Here is a 20597-nt window from a genome sequence, read left to right as displayed (position 1 = left end):
CAGACAGGAAACACAACAAAATGAGCTATTTCTACTTTATTGTTGATCTACATTAACAGACTCTTGCATGTCTGAAAGTACAAACCTCCCACTGCCTGATTACATTAGGGTGGATCCTAAGTTTCTTTCTCTGACCATTATTCAGCTGCATGACCTCCCCCCATCCCCATCTGATTGTTCTCTAAATAGCATCTGTTCCCCTTGTTTCCCAGTGTCCTTCTCACATACCATTATGTCTGCACACATAGAGATATCCCAACATCTTATTTTTTTATTTATACATGTGATTGCCTGATAAATAATAAAGTCAGCAAGTTGAACATTAGAATGGCTATTTACACTTCTTTTTCAAAAATTTCTTTTTGAATTCAATTATCATATGGCTACCTCAAAGAAGATGGTCAGTTTATACTCTCCAAGTCTGATCAGGCTTGGAATCCTTATTCCGGAGTAAAGCAGTTATCTTTTATTATAGCAAAACATTCTGATGTTGAGCAAGGCAAAAATCATAATTCTTAAGAATGCTGTGTTAGTACGCTCTGCCAAAAGCAGGCACACCTACAATATTTTTATCTTGAAACCCAGAAATAGTACTGCTTGATAAGATCAATATAAATGCTAAGTACTAATAAAAGCTAACATAAAGGCAACGTAACAAAATACATTGTCCTTCCTCTTTCTGAAGTAAGCAAGCTCATGAAAAAGAAGCTGGCAAAAACTGAATAGAAGAACATTTAACATTGTGAAGGTGAATCAGACATATACATAAGCCATTCCTGTGATCCCATTATAGATCACACTCACCAAGAAAATACCATTTAAATTCTTGCTTAGCAGGTAGAATTTTATTTTGTAGTTGCTGAGATTTTTGTTTGTTGGTAGAAAACAATAGATCAATGGTAGGTACTGCCTTATATTGGTGACTTGGCAAATTAACACTGTTCCTGCAAAAGATTGTAATATTGGCTGAGGAATTCTGGGAGGTGAAGTCCACATATCTTTAAATTGCTAAGGGTGATAAATGCTATGTAAGAGGAAAGTAAATATGTTAAAGTGTGAGAGCATTTTTCCTTCAAATGCAACTATTTGTTATTCTCGTATTCAATATGAGAACAGGCCTGATGGGGCTTTCAATTTTTTGATGCATTTGATATTTTTGCTCTGCAGGCAAACCAACTACTGGGGGGGGGAAGAATGATTCTTCCTGAAAACTATAATGTTATATTATGCAGTACATTTCCACACTGCATATTGTTGCTTAGTGTTCATGTTTCAAACAGGAAATGAAGTCAATTAACACAATAATTTTATAGTAACAACTATTATTTGCTTTCTCCTTTAGTGAATTATGTTCCCAAGTATCCATATTAGCAAAATATAGACTGGTCATGGAACATTACAAAACATCTCAAATTATTACATTAATTGTAATGCAGCCTAAAAGAGGCAAAAGTATATTAAATAAAAAACTAATCTCTAGTGCCAATTCTATCTAAGAAAAAACTAGTACTTGAACCACACTATACAGGGCAGACAGGATATATTTTCTACATGTAAATAAGCATTTTTCATCTTTATGCTATTATAAAGTTCAAATCAGACTTTCAGTGTTTCTCTTTTCATAATATAAATATTAAAGATGCATTTTGCTATTTTTCTCATTTAGATTCAAAAGTATCCAGTAAATTACAACACTGCTGTGGGCAAGCTGTTATATTTAAAGCTCTAAAGAACACATATATTTCTGTAACAGATTGAGAGAGTAGCTTGCCTAAGGCAACTGAGCATGGCTTTAATTCTATTCTTTTCTGTTCTATTCTAATCCACCTTTCAGGAATATAGCCTTCCCAAGATTGTTTTCAAAGGACAGTCTTTGCAGGATGTTGTTAAGGTTACCAAAATGATGTGAAGCAACTGAAAAGCAGTATAAATATTATACATTTCATTTGACAACTTTTAGATATACTTTGTCTTTCAAGTATCCTTTTGGTTCTGTTTTTCAGTCTCATATAAGCAAAAGTTTCAAACAATATTTCTGCCTACAAAAGTTTGTAAAGAAAGATCCAGAAAAGTGGAAAATTAGAGGTGTATTATATCATCCCCAGTCGCCTGATTTTTCTCTAGTTTGCTGAGACAATGCATCAGAAACATTTGATACTGTTTATTCTTCAGATGGAAATAATTATCATAACAAGCAAACCCGTATCACGTTCATCACACTAGGCTCTTGAATGTCCTCCATAAACAAAAATACTGGAAATCATTGTCAACTATTCACATCTTGAAACATACAACTTCCTGATCATTTTATTGAAAATCTGGCTGTCCTGTGCTTAATTATATAATGCTTCTACAGTGCTTTCTAACATCTTCAATTACAGGGAAATATATTCCAAAGTGTATCAGTAGCAGTTGCCCCCAAATATGAAGATTTGTTTCTCAGTAAACAGCTTTGGGACCAAGGCACAATTCAGAATGGATTCGCATGATCATACAAACGTTTAGCATGAGTTGGGATGGGGTGGGGTGGTTTACAATATTTGTATAACGTTAAATGAAATCCAGTGTACTCTGTGATGCATTTGGAATATTGAACCCATTTTCCCCCCATACTGTGGAGTCCAACCACATTCTCCCAGCCTAACTACCTCACAAGATTATAAGAATTGCATATTGCACCTGGCCTCCATATGCCAATAATGGAAAAGTTGCATAGCACTGTAGATTTGAAGGCAAAGGGGTACTTCAGAATGCAAATGGGCACCAGGCTACAACTGCTTAAACCAAACATGTTTTTCATGGAAACACACAACAGCTGCAAAGGAAAGCTAGGCAATCCCTGTGCATCCACTTTAAAGAGATGCAGATAAACAAAGTGGCAAAATGCAATTATACAAAATCATAACCTGCACAAGATGTCATCAAGCCAATATCAAGCCAATATCGCCACTACGTACTTGCATCTTCATGTCTTGAATAAATGCACATATTTGCAGTGGTGTGTGATGTCAGCATGGGCATGTCATCATTTGCCACCCCACCACAGATGGGTAGGTAGGTGTTACCTGAAGAATTCCTTTGTTGCCTTTGAATATGAAGCACTGTACAACTGGTGAAATAACTATAATGTGCAACATAATAAATAATGTCTTAGGATAAGTTTAGGGTGTTCATTGCATCTTGACACAAACAAAAAATCAGATGAAGAAACTTAATTGTATAACACTTGTATGTAGTAGAGTTTCATTGACAACTAGAAAAATTTGGAGATGCCATGCAGTACCTTGATCTTGTGCAGAAATGTACCCAAGAAATGATATCTGATTATGATAAAGGAATCAGGTAATACAGATTGACTGAAATGCTCTTTTAATTGTGCAAGTAAGCCATTGTTCAACATCTCATGTAATGGTCCTCACATGTTCCCATCACAGGTGTTTGCTACACTTTCAAACCAACTCAATAATTCACTGATTGAGGGGTATTTGGTTCTCTCTCAGCTTGGTTGTTTTCTTGTAAACATTTCATTACCCAAACTAGATAACATATTAATGCTAGCTAGTAAAGAGTGGGGTTTGCTCTCAGTTTATATTCTACTGGTTTGCCCTGTCAGGGTTAGTGGGGGTGGTCTTAGAGGTTCTTTCTATTGGCTTGTTTGGCAATTTCTTGATTGGGATATTGTTTATTTGATGTTAATCTTAGAGTTAATCTATGCTCATCTGGGTGCTGACTGCTGGTAGACAGGTACTTAGGTCTCTTTGTTCCCCTTTTGGCTCATTGTCTTTTTTGCATAGTCTATAGATATTATTTATGTCTATTTGTCTATTGATGGCTAATCTGTCAGAGTGCCAGGTTTATAGAAATTCCCTGGTGTTTTTGGACTTGTCTAGAATAGTCATAGTTTCCCAACTGAAACTATAATTAAGTCTGTCCATATGTTGTAAAATTAAAATGTTTTCATCATGTCTTCTAACTATTAGTTGGTATTCATGGATGCGTTTTGCCAGTCTTCAGTCTGTTTGTCCTACGTAGTGGTTGTTGCAGTCATTGCTCTGTATGTTGTAGATCAGGGGTAGCTTAGCTGGCTCAGGAATTCTGGGAGTTGAAGTCCACGAGTCATAAAAGAGCCAAGGTTGACTACCCCTGTTGTAGATGATCCTGTTTTTTTAATTCTGGGGCTGCTGGGTATTTCGGTTTGCTTAGGATGTTTTGAAGGAATTTAGTTGGCTTGCGTGCTACGCTGATTTCTATGTGGCTGTAGTAGTCTGTCGTGGCTTTTGAGATGTTCTTGATAGTGTTATTCTTTTTAGGGTCTGTGTTAGTTGTGCTGTATTGGGTTCAGTGGTGAGGCACTTTTTGATAAAGTTGCGTGGATATCCATTTTGTTAGAATGTGTTGTATAGATGCTCTATAATCTGTTAATCTGTTGTTCATAGATTAACTCCAAGATTAACATCACTCTAACAATATGAATGCGCCAACACTGGAAGTTTTTAAGAAGAAACTGGACAGCCATTTGTCCGAAATGGTATAGGGTTTCCTGCCTGGGCAGGGGGTTGGACTAGATGACCTCCAAGGTCCCTTCCAACTTTATCATTATTATTATTATTATTATTGTTATAATAAAGTAAATAATACCCCAATCAAGAAACAGCCAAACAAGCCAATAGTACACAGCTCAACCAAAGAGCCTCTATAACCACTCCCACCAACATTGACAGGGCAATAAACTGAGAGCAAATCTCACTCTTTACTAACACTGATGATGTTACCTAGTTTGTTAATGAAACATCTACAAGAAAACAAGCAAGCTCAGAGAACACCAAAAACCACTCATTTCAATCCTATGCTACAAATATTCTCCTTTATTAATTCACTGGTTGCTGATAATCACAGAAGACTAAACCATATAATCTTTGCAACATCTGAAATTAGTTGTTTAATATGTATTTATCCTTCTGAGTTCAATTCTTTTGAACAGTAGTAAGTGAAATAATGGCAAGGAGAAGTAGCATTAGCTTTTGCCAATATTAAACAGATAAAAGACAGAATAGGGAACAACCTAGGTCACTCTAAGGTTTGCAGAAATCTCAACTTGGAATTTCTACACTGGACTAAAATGGTTTTGTATCCAGCAATTGTAGAACCTTGGGACACTTTTGAAGCATGTACCATCTTTTATAAATAATACCTTTAAAATGTTCTGTTGTATGTTTCCATTTTAAAGTTTTACACAATTTCCAATCTTTTTCTTCAAGTCTACTTAATTTTGATATTAAAAAGTGTGTTGATTTAAAAAAAGAAATTATTTCCATTGAATTATCTAATATTATCTATCAGTTTCTCTTTTAGTATAGTACTTAAAACTCATGACAGAACTATTGTATCGCTTCTCTATTTTATTTTCTGTTCATGTTTTACCTGTTTCGAGCTCACAACCTTGTGTTCAAAGTGATGTCCTACAAAATTCAATTTGATATTTCAACTAAGTACCCATAGGACTGAAGTCCTTCTCTCTCTTTAAAACAATCTTCTTTTAATATTCACAATGGCTCTGAATTCTTTAATCCTGAAAGGACACTCAAGAGAACTCAAATCCACGCTCAAAACCATTTACTTTGAAATATCATGAGTCTTTTAGAAAGAAATTATATATTTTCATTCACATTTTGAAATTGATTTTAGACTTTTCTTTGCTGCATCTCTGCATTTCTGTCTCAAATTTCCACAACAGGGGATTCGTTTAACTTTACTTTCACTAATGTCTTCCCTAGTTCTTTCCTCTGCTATTACTTCCTTGACTTCTCATAGGTCTACTCTGTTTGCCTTGTATGATTCCCACTCTGCATGAGTCTTTTCCTGACACTCTACCTTGGATTATCTTCACACAAGCTTTACAACTTTGCTTGTACAGAGACATTAGCAGACTGTCAGTTAGCACAATCACCAATTACTATTTAAGACATTCTGCACTCTTCTGTGACTCATACTGCTATTGTACATCACGTCCCTAAATCTTTCCTTTCAGCATCTAAACATTTAAGTAATATTATACACAATGGTCCTGAAATGTAATATTATACAAAAGGGTCCTGCTATGCATTATATTATGATTCACCAAGTTGTACAAAACCATCTAGTTAATCTAAACCAGTGTTTCTCAACCATGGCAACTTTAAGATCTAAGCCAGGACTTTTCAACCAGTGGTACACGTACCACCTGGGATACATTAGCACGTGGCAGGTGGTATGCGGCCCTGCCCAGCCAAGGGTAGTGGGGAGGGAACAAGCCAAAGCAGCACAGCACAGGACTTACTGTGAGAGAGTCCTCCGGAGCTACAGAGTGGCTGGGGCGAGACAAAGGCCCCAGGATTGGCACTTCCGGCTCACCCGGAAGAGAAAGGAGGAAGAGGGGTGCGCAGACAGTAGAGACTATATAAGGAGGCAGTTTGGGCAAGAGAGGGAGAGAGAGAAAAAGATGCAGCCTTGGGAGGAGGCAGAGTCAGCTGTAGCTGCACCGAAGGGAAAGAAGGAGGAGGGTGGGGGGAGAGGAGACGAGACCAAGCAGGCTGGGCATGAGCCGATCTACAACTTCTGTGGCAGCCATCTGTGCTGGCAGCAACAAACAGGCAAGAAACGCAGCGGGGTAGGGGTCGCCCTCTACGAGGAATGAAGAAAGGCAGCATCGGCTGCAGGTGAGGGAGGGAGGGAGGGAGAAGTTGTCAATGAGAAAGAGGGAGGTAGAGAGCAGGAGGAAGTGTTGGAAGGAAAAGCCCGGGGCTTGCTTTCCAGCTGGGAGGCTATACCTTTAAGAGAAAAGAAAAAATAGACCAGAGGAAACAAACCTCTGGCTGCTGCTGCAGGAGATGTTTAATGGCAGAAGTGAAGTGCCATTTCAGCTGAACAACAAATTGGGAGAGTGGAAGGATTCTTATGTGCTTTTGTGACTTTGAAGTTCTGGGATTTGTGAAATGTGGCCTTTGTGTTCTTAAGGAGTGTTTGACAATTTCTATTTGGCTGATGGCTGATGTCTCATGTTAGATTCTATTGCTCTGTTATTGTTAACTGTAAGTTTTGCTGCAAGGGATTTTGAAGTATTTTTCTCCTGAATGGATTTTGCCTTTATTTATTAGCATTCCTTTATTTATGAATGGAGCCATTTGGCGAGGCTGCCTTAGCTGGCAGCCAGTACTTACTACATTTGTTTTTTCTTCGAGCCAGCTCCTTAACTTTCCTTTCTAGCCAGTGGCTAATTCTTAAAGGGGAATCGCCTTTTTAAGCTAATTCACTCAGCAGCTTGTCTTTTCTGTCTCTGGAGGCTTTTCCTTGTTTGATAAATATATGGAAGAGGGAAAATATGGGGGGGGGGGCAGTTCAAATTCTTCCTTCAGAAGGAGATGGGAATGAGAAAGAGGGAGGGAGGGAAAGAGTGAGGGAGGGAGGGAAGGAAATCCCGCCTTAGCACTTGGCCACCAGCAGCCCTGCCATTGACTTTGCTTGTCAAAAGGTTGCAAAAGGTGATCACATGACCCTGGGACACTGTGACCATCATAAATATGAATCAGTTGCCAAGCATCCAAATATAAATCACATGACCCTGGGGATGCTGCAATGGTCATAAGTGTGAAAAATGGTCATAAGTCATTTCAGTGCAATTGCAACTTTGAACAGGTTTTTTGGGGGGTCAAGTTTTTGACACCTTGCTAGGTGGTACTCAAATACTGCCATATCCTAAAAGTGGTACAATTGGTGAAAAGGTTGAAAAGCCCTGATCTAAGCTATAGTCCAGTGATGGCGAACCTTTTAGAGTCTGAGTGCCCAAACTGCAACCCAAAACCCATTTATGCATCGTCGAGTGCCGGGTGGGTGTGGTCCATTGGCTGGGTGTGGCCCATTGGTTGGGCGTGGCTGCGGTGGTAATGGCAGACTGGGTGGGGCTAAAAAGTTCAATCAATCAATTCCAACTTTGCAAGATCTTTTTTTCCCCGTGAGAAGTTGAAATTGACTGATTGAACCTTTTTTTTTTTTTTTTTGCACACGGCGGCAGAGGCCTAAAGTGAAAAGGTTTTATAAAACCCAGCTGAAGGCCTAGGACTGGGGCAACAGCGCGTGTGCCCACAGAGAGGGCTCTGAGTGCCGCCTCTGGCACCTGTGCCATAGGTTCGCCACCACTGCTATAGTCTTTTGTAACATCCAACTGCAAACCATGATTAAGAAAATAATAGTTCATAGTTTATATCGAACACTGAAATACAGTATATTAAGCTTAATAAAATAGAGCATCCAGTGCCTCTGAAATGCAATGCTCAACTTAAAATCGGGGGTAAGCCACAATGTTATTTGTTTACATTTATATTTTACTTTTGTTTTTGAAATTCTAGCAAAATCACAGTTTAGCATTGTGTACGCATGTAATAGGTACCACTGAGGGAAAGAAAATGGGAAAAATAGGGGTTAAAAGATTCACTCTGGCATATTCTTGTACAATTCGTCCACTATTTAGCATCATGTACAAACTCTCCTAAGTGAAAACTCTGACAGGAAAAATGGCAGGAAGAACAGATACTATAAATTATTAAAAGTGGGCTGGAGCAAATCCATGCTAGACCCACAGAGATCTTACAAATGCCTAAAAGATAGAAAGATGAAAAATGCTTACTATGTACACATGTATTGAAACTTGGACTTCTTGCAGCTGGTGATCCATAGTCCCGAATACAGTCTAAAGAAAATGCAAAAAGTATTATTAAGCCATATGCCAAAATGGACTGATTTCTAATCCCCCATTCTATACTCAGCATGTTTGCTTTTCTACTGAATTATTCATATTTGTATAAATATACCTATACATCTAAAATATACTTTTATTTTAGAATATAATTCTTCTATTTTCTAATATTATGTAGGACACTGGTTCTCAACCTGTGGGTCGGGACCCCATTTGGGGTCGATCGACCATTTCATGGGGGTCGCCAAGCAAGGCTGTCCGCTATTTTTTTTGTCCGCCATTTTTTTTGCCCGCCATTTTTCCCCCTTTTCCGGCAGGTGCCTTACCTCCCTTGGGGTGGGCCAGCTGGTGGTCAGCCTGCTCTGCCTCTGCCGCTTGCCAACTATGCCTCGGCCGGCGCAGGGGGCGGAACCACGCATGTGCGGCGCTCCCGGGCAGGGAAAGTCCTTGACTTACAACCGGTTGGGTAGTCCTCGACTTACGACTGGTTTAGTCCTCGACTTACGACCGGTTTAGTCCTCGACTTATGACCGGTTGGGGTCACATTAAAAAGGTTGAGAACCACTGATGTAGGAGATTACCAGGCAGAGCCTGAGGGAGGGATCAAATGCGTCATAAGCAGTGGTGGGATTCAGCCAGTTTGCACCAGTTCAGCAGAACCGGTAGCTAATTTTTTGTTGCCCAGGCCCAGAATGGACTTCCGGAAGCAGCATTCACACAGAGAACTGGTTGTTCACATATTTGAATCCCACCACTGGTCATAAGTCATAAGTCCCTGCACGCCCGCAAGAGATCTCAGTCCAGCCCATTTGAATTCCTTCTTATTCCTGCTCATTTCCCTTGACCATTAGTAGTTCAGATTTTTGTAGAGAACTTAAGCTTGCAATAAATCATTATATTCATTTGAACTGCCTGAATCTTCTGATTTCCCCGGCACTGATTTCCCCGACATATTATTCTTTTATCAGATGTTGCATACTTGGTTTTTAAAGAGTTGTCCAGCTCAGGAAAAGCAAAACTAGGAATTCACTTGGAAGAGCCATATAATCAAAACTGAATATTTTATTCATCTTAAATAGTTTCATAAAATTAAAAAAACAGATTTGTAAAGATCAGATATGTCTCCACGAAACCTAAGAAATTATTCAGACTATATATTCCTATTTTAATAAATTTGATTAGGATATGAAAAATATGTAGGCATAAAATTTACTATCAACACCTTTGCTAAGTAAGTATGTTAAAAAGTGGCTTCACTGTAATGAAATATTTATTTCATATTTCTATGAAAATAATGTATGAATTATACCTTTTCCCTTCTGCCCCACTCCAAATTTTCAGCATAGTAAGCATTCTACTAAGCAAGCACTTACAAAAATTCCCTTTCAGGAATGTTTCATTTATTTATTTATTTATTTATTTATTTATTTATTTCATAAGCCACTGGGAGTCATTGTGAATGAGTTATAAATTTTCTAACTAAACAAACAAACATGCTTTATGTCGAGTTAAAAAAGGATTGAGCAAGACAGGAACACTTAAGATGTACTATATAGAGATAAAGAAGAGTTACAAGTAACCATTCTAGTATAAGACATGGGTGTCAACTGCCAGCCCGCGGGCCGGATGCATCATAGTGAAACCGCGCCCACCCATTGCCAGCAATGGCAAAAAAAAAGTCACGATACGCTGCAACACGTCACGTGACATTTTGAGTTTGACACTCCTGTTTTAAGACATAGGTATTTGAATTATAGTTAATGGTTAGGATTATATCCAAATAAAATTGCTTTCTTTCTGAATATATGGAATGCACTTGCTTGGTTTTATAATAAGAAAATCAAGATTGTTGGAGAATACAAGGGTCAACAATGCTACACGCACCAGGGTATCTGTGAAAAATTATGGAATATGTTTGAAGGAATTTTTAAAAATAACCAAACTATGGAAGTGACTAATCAAATAGTGTGTTTTGATAATTTTCAAGATTTCAAGTGATTCTTAGAAAATCAGGGAGTGTCTAGGATACCATGATGCTATATGTTTTATGAGGATCCAAGTAAACACAATTTAAAAAGTCATTGAAATTGCATGAAATATGACAATTTTACAAGATTTCTTTATTTTTTTTAAAGAAGGGGAATGCTGCCTGGGTCATTGCTAAAGATCATGTAAGAGCTGATCTCTATGGCAGATTAATATGCATACAGATTATGCCTGAAAGCAAAACAACACTAGCATACATAAATAGAGTATAACTGCAACTCACCCAAATATTTCGGGTAAAAATAATCCTGTGAGAGAAACAAAAGCACATATTTATTCAAAAGACACATTTAATCTAAAATAACATTAAGATTAAAATAAAGGCTAACAGTTTAATAATGGAGCAATACAATTTGAATATGTTGTTTGGTATTTGCTCATCCTATTGATCCCATTACCATTAAACAAAGCATTTTTTTCTTTTATAGAACCCTGAGTCACACTACTGAAGATTAATGGCTGAATACTCATGAGTAAACATCCAAGTTTATACTGCTTACTCATCAGTAAATCTGCTGATTAACGAAACTTGAGCTGCCCGCTTGAAAACAGAGGTTATGAGTGATCCACTGCAGTTTCAAAAACATATTGGTGACAACAGCAATATTAGAGGAAGGAAGTGAGTAGTCAGATTCAGTTTCTCGTTCTGCTATTTGACGTTAAATTCTCCAGCTGCAAAATCTGGAACAATCCCCTTAGTTATAGGAAAAGAAAGGAAAGTTTCAGTTTTTAAGCAAAATTATAAACCCTTAAGTCAGCATATGTTATCATCACTAGGACAGTTGAGTTCTTCCTTAAAATATGCGTTTATAATTCTTAGTTCAAACTTTTGGGCAAATAATGATTCCACTGAAGACTGTTATTAATGTCAATAACAGCTCCCAGAATACATCCCAGGAAAGAAGATGGTGCTAAAAGTAGTGCACCTTATAGTGAGTAATGATTCCAAATAACAGACCAAATAAGCAAAAAAGATGAAATGCCCATGCCTTTAAGGAATGTAAAACTGATCATGGAACAAAGTTCTCATAAATTCAAAACCCAACTTGTACTTTATTTCTCTGTTTTGGAAATTAAAAAGATAGAGGATTACACTCGCAATAAAAACAACAGCACATAATGACTTTCCCGATGTGAACCTGCATATGACTGGATTACTATTGCAATACTTAACACCGTGTCATGGGTGTCATGCCAAATAGATGCTACACTGTAAATGAGAGTAGACAGTATGAGGGTAAGGAATTGATGATAGATAGGCAATTGTGGTATGAAGAATATAGTGGTACACAGGACAACTACCAGTTGATGCAACAGTATCCTCAAAGAAAAAAATCAAGATAGAATGGATATTCTGCACATGCATACATTATGGTATTTAATATATCTGATTACTTCTTTTCCTTCAGTCCATTTAATCATTTCCAAAGAACTTTATTTGTAGGTATAAATTTTTTACACATCAAAACAGATCTTATTTAGTTTGGCAGAAAAAGAAGAAAAAGACTTGGAAATAGAAACAGGCTTTTTCTGCTTATATATTTCCACTTACTCAAGCTTCAGAAGGTCAATGCATTAATGTTTCTGTTTGGTTTACACAAACAGAACCAAGTACTTACTGGCATGAAACAGAAGTGCTAACATTTAACATTACAAGATTATCCATTATTTTGGCCGAATACTTGAAAACAAATCAGAAGTTGGAGGGAGGGCGGATTTAATTTAATCCTATGTTCATTTTTAAATTAAGTGTTCTCCAACCAACCCAACAACATTTATAAATATCAAATCAAGCAAGATCACAAATAATAAAGCTTATTATTTAGTTTCCAAAGATTTTGAAAGTGCATTTTCCATTTTAAGTTTCTGAACGCACTGTCATTTCCCCAAAACATAAATATTATGTAGTTTATTTATAGGTTAGAGCTGCCCTGAGCACCAGAAAGGTAGCCAATCTCTGAAGGCAAATTGGAAGTTATGTGCAAAAATTTATAACTTATTATAAATGTTTTTTTTTTCAATTACAAACAGCCTCCATAGATTTTAAGCACAAATAAAAAGGGCAGGAGTTAAATTCTAATATAAGAAGATAGGCTATAATTTCAATTTAGATAAATAAAATTAATAAAAGTAGAAGTATATGCACAGACAATAATTTATGTTCATGATCTAATCTATGTGCCCCAAAGCATATATTTCATAAAGGTGTTTTCCAGATATTTTGCATTAGAACTTACATAAATCTCATTTCAAATGGCCATTTGGATGGAAGTCATGGAAAATATAGTCTAACACAAGTGATTATCAAAATATTATGTATCTATAAATTCACTTTTTTTTCTAACATGTAATTCCTATTATAGATAGTTCTCGACATGACAATTTAACCCCAAATTTTGGTTGTTAAGTGAGACATTTGTAAAGTGAATTTTGCTCCATTTTGTGACCTTTCTTGCCCCAGTTGTTAAGTCAATCACTGCAGTTGTTAAGCTAGCAATATAGTTGTTAAGTGAATCTGGATTTTCCATTGACTTTGCTTCTCAGAAAGTTACAAAAGGTGATCACATGACTTCGGGACATTGCAACCGTCATATGAGCTGGTTGTCTGAATTTTGATAACGTGACCATGGGGATGCTGCAATGGTTGTAAGTGTGAAAAATGGTCACAAGTCACTTTTTTCAGTGTCGTTGTAAGTTTGAATTGTCACTAAATGAACAGTTGTAAGTCAAGGATTACCTGTACAAAGTAATGAAATTATAAATGCTTAAATTAAGTTTTTGTTTTCTAAATAATTCCATTTATCTAAAACAAGCAAAGAATTATACATTGAAAAAGAGTTTGAGTCTTGAGTCTCTCTTTTAAAATTACATGGTTGGCTACCTAGACATCCTCGAATGCTATTTCTAAGTAGCATTCTAAGTCACGAGGCCTTTGTCGGCCATTGCACACTGCCAACAGCGCCACCTTCACCCTGTCTTCTCCATCGCCTCAGTCCTGCTGCCCCCTCTCTGGCCAGGCCTGGCAAGTTCCCTTTGGCAAATGAATCCCTGCCACCCTGTCATGCTCAACGCATTAATCCTGGGGCCGTGCCCTTGCCCAGCGCCTGGATCAAGGGTGGGAAACAGGAGGAAGAAGATGGTGAAGGTCAGCAGGGGTAAGCAGTAGCAGCAGCAGCAAAATGCAGGATGGCCAAAAGGGCAGAGATGGGGCGGGGCAGGGAGATAGGCAGATGCAGAAGTTGAAGTACATGTTGTGGTCATAAATGCAGTCTGGTTGCCAAGTACCCATTTTTGATCACATGACTGTGGGAGTGCTGCAGTGGATATAACTGGTCATATCTACCATTCATGTAGTGCCTTCACAATTTTAAATGGTTGCTGAACGAATGGTTATTAAGTGAGGATTACTTGTAGTTTTTTTTTCAAATCAGATTTGTAGAAGGAAGCTTAGGATTTGTTGCTTATGTCAAGGAAGTATTCCTAACTAAGTTGTCAAGACCAGTCTACACTAGAAACTTCTTTTTGATTAATTGAGATTGCTGGATTTTGAGCATTAAGTGGCTCACAAATAAAATACATGGCAAGAATTCTAAAATAATGACTTAAACACAGGGAAAGAACTGCTGAACTTCAGCATGTACTATCAAGCAAACTGTTCCTCCAAGATCAGATTGAAAAGTCAATTTTGTTTCTAGCTTCACCTGACCTAGGTTTATAATAATATTTATGTTCATATCACATTCAGCTTTATAACCAAGACATTTCTACCCTCACTCATGATCCAGCTGTGTTTGGTAGGATGGAACAACTACTGAGTCATAATAGATAACTATTATCTTCATTTCATAGGCAGATTTTTCATTTTCAGAGCCACACATACTATGCTAAGCAAAAAACACATTTTAATCTAGTCTGTTCTTACTAATAATAGACATCTGTGCAAGAAAAAAATAATCAACAACATTGTACCGCCAATGCCAAATACACAAGCTTTCTGATAATAGATTAAACTGATACAGTACAGTGGCCAGTTTAAGAGGTCCTAATGGATTCTAAGACTTCTGAACAAAGTTAACAAATCACAATTACATTTTTCAAGTTACAGTCACGGACCAATTTATTTTTTGTTAAATCTAGATGCCATCCATCTCACTTTCCAAAGCGACTTTGGCAGCCAACGCATTACACTGCATCTACTCTGTAGGTGCTACACAGACGCTACCAAAGCACTTTTTTGCCTTCCAATCCAAACCAAAAAATAGTCTTCATCAACAATTATAAATTTTAAAAAAATTGCAAGGATGGAAGAAATATACATGCATCCATTATCTTGGGGATCTATAAACAGGGGATGGACTGGATAAGAAAGAATCATAATTTTTTATAAATTAGTAAATAGCAGACTGTAACATCAAGACTAGAGTCTAGAGTTTTCCCCAATGTTCCACAGTAGATATGCCCCCCTTTCTTTTATATATATATTCTTTTTGCAAAATCACACATAGAAATACTACTTACATTACATTTCTATAGCACTGGCACATACATAAGCAGCCTAACAATCTCTATTCCTCCTGGTAAATCCTATTCTTCCTTCCCTGCAGATATCACAGGAAGGGCTACTTCTAAGGAAGTCTTTGCTAATTGCAATTTCTGTACACAAAAAGAACTCAGGCAACACACATTCCCCTCAACACGATCCTTCAGAGAAAAGTAAGTAGCAATGCCACACCCACAATTACATGGGTATTCCAGGAAATGCTGGAATACTTACTTGTTGAAATGCTGTCAACAAGTAAGCTTATATTGGCTGAGATGTTCACACTCTTACAGATAAACAAAGCTAGAAAAGCATCCAAGGATGTTGCAATGACATTGGGTCTTAGAAGATGACAATATGGGGGCAAATATGTAGCTAAAAGAAGTTGGGAAATGATAGATAATAAAAATCAGGAGTAAAAAAGGCAATGGAGAAGTAGGAGAATACAATAGTATTTTTAGTGCATGGGTGTCAAACTCGCCACATCACATGACATGTTGCGATGTATTGCAACTTTTTCCCCATTGCCAGCAATGGGGTGTGCGCGGTTTTGGCATGACGCATCCGGTCCGCGGGCCGGCAGTTTGACACCTGTTTTAGTGGGAAAGAGAAGACTTCCCCCATCTCTCAGGAAAGATTGCTGTGTGTCCATGTTTGGATTGAGGTGATGTGCCTGCGTGCGCACATGCTTATAAATCTGAAAGCAGCATATACTGTATGTCTGAAGGAGGAGGTTATGTCTGCACATAGAGATTTGCATGCGTTGGTGTATTTTACATGGATACTGGCACATGTCTTCTCCAAGAGCAGAACTTGGCCCGCCTATAGTTTATGGACTATAATTTCCCAAAACTGATTGTATAACATAGTTTTCCCACATAAATCCAGTTGTTTTAATATCTTTAAAAGTTATAAATTTAGTGTGAGAAATTTATTAAAAGACATCTTTGGTAGCTGACATATGTTGTTCTATTTTGTAATTTTCCCTAGCTATTAGCATGTAAGATAAGCAGTTTGCTATAACGGTTAAGGCACTGGGCTAAAAACCAGAAGTCGGTGAGTTCTGTTCCTGCCTTAGGTCCAAAGCCAGCTAGGTTACCCTGGGCCAATCACTTTCCCGAAGGAGGCAATGACAAACCACTCCCAAAAATCTTGTCAAGAAAATTGCAGGGACTAGTCCAGGCAGTCACCAGGAGTCAACACTGACTCAAAGGTGTGTGTGCGCGCGCACACACACACACACACAAAATCACATCTAGGGAACATTACATGGTGTAGAAGCTGTAGCCAAATTGGTCTCTTATTTAAAATGAACCAATATCTGAAATTCAAGCATTTGCATTTTTACAGGCACATCTCTTATTAACTTAACTTTTCTTTCTCCTGTCTCACTCCTTATGTAGACCTTGACTGGGGTATCATGTTTTTAAAGTCAGTCTTTGTTTTAGCATTATTTCTTGCTACATTTTCTTTAGAGCCTTTTACCTAACTAGTTTCTCTGCAGGATCAAAGCATATAAAATAATGCCAATTAAAACACTCTTGAATCTGTGCCAGAAAGACAGCATCATTAATCATAGCAAGATAAGTCGCAACCAAAACTCCTCAAAATTATACTTCTTAGTTCTACATTCCACATTCCCACCAGGAGCAAAAAAATATATATAAAATACATAGCATTCCCTCCTGTTTCTGAACAACCCCCCAGTAAGGCAGGCTGCACTGAGCGATCATGACTGGTCCAAAAGCCATCCAGTATGAGGATGGACATGAACCTTATATAAATTAACTCAGCATTCATATAAATTTACTGTACATGCTGAATAATACAAGAAGGTTACTCAGCACTTTTAAAATGACAGTTCTAAATATAGAACTTTGAATTATGAGCTATTTGTTCAGTATTGCATCAAATATTTTCTTGTTCCTTCTCAGTGTTCAGTATTGCATCAAATATTTTCTTGTTCCTTCTCAAAGCTCTCTAAAAGTTCTGTATCAAGTGACAGAAAAAAATTATTTTTGTCACATCAAAATCTATACACTATTAAAATTCTTGATACTTTGAAATTTTTAACTGGGCAAAATGGTGCATCAGAGAGCAACAATTGTTGAATCAACATACCTTAAATGGCTAACTTACAGAATGGACCCAAAATCTGACTCCTGTGGAATTGAAATTTGGCAAAGTTGTGGCTGCTTCACCACCAGGTCTTCTGACCATACTTCCTAGAAACCATGGGTTGCTTGGCAGAAGGGAAGAGGAAAATGGAAAACCCCACCCTCTTTCCCACCTCCCTCTAACTTCTGCAATGCATCAACCAGCAGCTTTGGAACTGAGCCCAAAATTTGAAATCTCTTAACATGGTGGCCAGTGAGGGAAAACTGAGGGAGCAACTTGGATGCCTGCGTGGGGGGGAGGGAGGGAGGAAGAGGCTTCACCAGGGCTCTCTTTTATATGTGTAAAGAAGAATGATCCAATGGGTCACAGGTTGTCTAGTGATCTCTTAAAATTTCTCAGTGGCCTGAACCCTAATATTTGCTGGGTACACCTGCTTTGTACATTTATACAACATGGCATATACAGACTTGTAATACATATGTCATAGCTTTTCAAAATTCTCATCAGAATTTTAAAGTCACAAACAAATCTCTTTTGTACAATCACACAGCAAATATAAATTCTTCAACCCCTGTACATACTGTTTGTATGATAAGGTAAAAGCTAAAATTCTACATTTTGATCAAGCATAGACAAAACTACATATTTATAGAGAGAGTATTTTAAAATGCCATTTCTGCTTTAAAATAAGAATATTTAAGTGCTATAAAACAAGAGTGAGGAACAGACCTGCAGATGTTACTCAGCTATAATTCCAATATTATTAACTAATCTCTCTGGAATCCTCCATAACTACCAAAAACTTGGACCAATGTTAGAATCACAAGTAATCCAAGTTTTTTTGTTATTTCTTATATATTTCTACATATTAATTTAAACCCCAAATGAGATCCTGGGAATACTAAGATAAGCCCAGTCAAACAGAATTAGTTCAGCTTCTTGCAGGAATAAATAAATTTATGTTGCAAGGTCGAAGTCACAAATGAACACATAACAATTTATATTCACATTATACCTCCTCATCTTTTTCCATCTTCCAGCAATCTAATGCAGATCATTAGATTCCTCCTACTGTTATCAATGGCCAGTTTAAATTCATTCCATTAATGGCAGCATGTGTGATCTCTTTTTTTTTTTTTTTGACCATATGGTAATGATAATCAGTTGGACCCTGGGGAAACTAAAGAAGGTTCCCAGGAGATCGTAGGAATTATTGTATTGGTCATCTCTTTGTTAAACCACATTTGAAAATCATTCACAAACCCGATTAGCTGAGAGAAATGAAATAACCATGCCTGCTCAGGTATCGCAGTGCTTATACTGCAAACATCTCAGCAATATTCTTGATGTCTAGGGCACCATATTTCACATTATTTTAAAAAAATAACAACTTAAAAAAATAAATTTTACTGATAGAAGACTAGCAATAGAGTTTTATTACTGTTTTTAATAGATCTTTCTGCTATGAATATAGCTACTAAAATTCAAATGATGAATGAAATGTCCAAGTTCAGACGCAACATATCTCCAGATACTGGAAATAAATCCCAGGATATTTCCACCAGTTTTATGTTGATATTTTTTGTGACCTTCCAAGGACAGTTCCTATCTAGTACTATACTCGGCAAGGTTAGTGTTGCGATAATTACATGGAATTCCAATATCCTTTTTAGGTGAGTAGTATTATTGGTCTATAGATTTATGTATAAAACCTGTCTATTGCTAATCTCTTTTGGCTAGATAACATATAATGCAGGGTAGGAAGAGATGGAGAACAAAGGGAAACCCCATTATGCAAACAGAGATCTGTTTACGTTAGACAAAATCACTATTGCTTCAGGTATGCTACATCACCACATGATCACCATATTTGAAAGATCGTTTATCTCAGCCTGCCACCACCCTTTCTTCTTCCTCAGAAAACCATCACTTTTCTCCCCCACTCCATTACACAACTTCACAGAGATTTTTCAAAACTGGAGGAAATTAAGAGCACAAATATAAAACAGCATTTATTTAAAAAAAACTGTCACAGAAAAGTCAAACATTCCATAGTAACACTTTAGATAAATGACACTGCACAATATAAAACATTTCTTCCCTATCTGCAGTGGAGCAACACAATCTAGTCACATACTTTTTCGGCAGGCTCATTTTTGGATTAAAAGAAAAAGTTTTACTAAAACTTTATATATAACCCTCTGGTGACCTTGGATTATCTTTTTCACTTTGGGGGAACTTCTCCACTGGTAAGAAATCATTTCAGCAAAGCTTATATTGATTAAATGTGAATACATTTAATATTAATATTTAAAAGGAGTAATAATAATTTATGAGAACATCTGTGAGAATATATCAGTATAAATACAACCTGAATATGGAATGCTGTTTGCCATTTATAAGCTTTAAACGATAGAGAATTGGAGAGAACAACTTGTTCATTTTTGTTCTTCCCAAACATCCTTGACTTTATCTGAGGCTAAAAGCCAAAAGTTTAAAAGAGATATCACAAACCAAAATTTGCTACTACTTTGCAACTATTTGCTATGCTGATAAAAGGGTACACTATGCTGTGAATCATAATCAGGGAATATGTTAAGACATGTATTTCCTTAAATATATAAAATTAACTCTTCTAAGAGGAAAAAAAAGCCAAGCCCCTGTCATTCTCAGTACTTTTGACCTACATAACTCTCAACCTGTCCACCCCATTCAAATCATTAACATGAATACAGACAGCCCTGTACAAAAATAACTGGCCTGTCTTTCTCTCAAAACATTTATTCCCTAAACTAATACCAGATAATCTTTGTTTATAAAAGAGTCTTTTCAGAATAGTACATCCCAAAGTTGCAAGCATCAGAAAACTAGAATACATAAAATGAAATGTTTTATTTTATTTAATTTAAAATTATTTATAATTACTTTTATGCTACCAAGACTTCTAGCACAAAACAGCTGTAGATTTAGATAGATAGATAGATAGATAGATAGATAATTTAATTTGTATACCGCCCTTCTCCCATAGGACTCAGGGCGGTTCACAGCATATTAAAAACAAATAATATACACACAATACAAAAAATGCAAAATACAAAAATACAGAAATACAAAAAATAAACCCCGATAAAAGCCGAATTAAAACCAAATATTACCAGCTGTGTT

General features: G+C 36.9%; 1 protein-coding gene across 1 annotated transcript in view; it reads right to left on the bottom strand.

The window, feature by feature from the left end:
• Positions 1-20597, bottom strand: part of GAS6 (growth arrest specific 6) — a 50059-nt gene that overhangs the window by 27402 nt on the left and 2060 nt on the right. The window contains exons 3-4 of the mRNA XM_015826502.1: positions 10998-11022; positions 8660-8722 (exon numbers count right to left, since the gene is read on the bottom strand). Of these exons, the coding sequence (XP_015681988.1) occupies positions 8660-8722; positions 10998-11022 (88 nt within the window). The remainder of the gene's footprint in view (positions 1-8659; positions 8723-10997; positions 11023-20597) is intronic.

This window comes from Protobothrops mucrosquamatus, unplaced genomic scaffold, assembly GCF_001527695.2.
Source record: "Protobothrops mucrosquamatus isolate PMUCROS unplaced genomic scaffold, P.Mucros_1.0 scaffold3156, whole genome shotgun sequence".
Classification (NCBI taxonomy): Eukaryota; Metazoa; Chordata; class Lepidosauria; order Squamata; family Viperidae; genus Protobothrops; species Protobothrops mucrosquamatus.
Note: the sequence above shows the minus strand (reverse complement) of the source record. Positions and strands in the feature narration are given on the sequence as shown.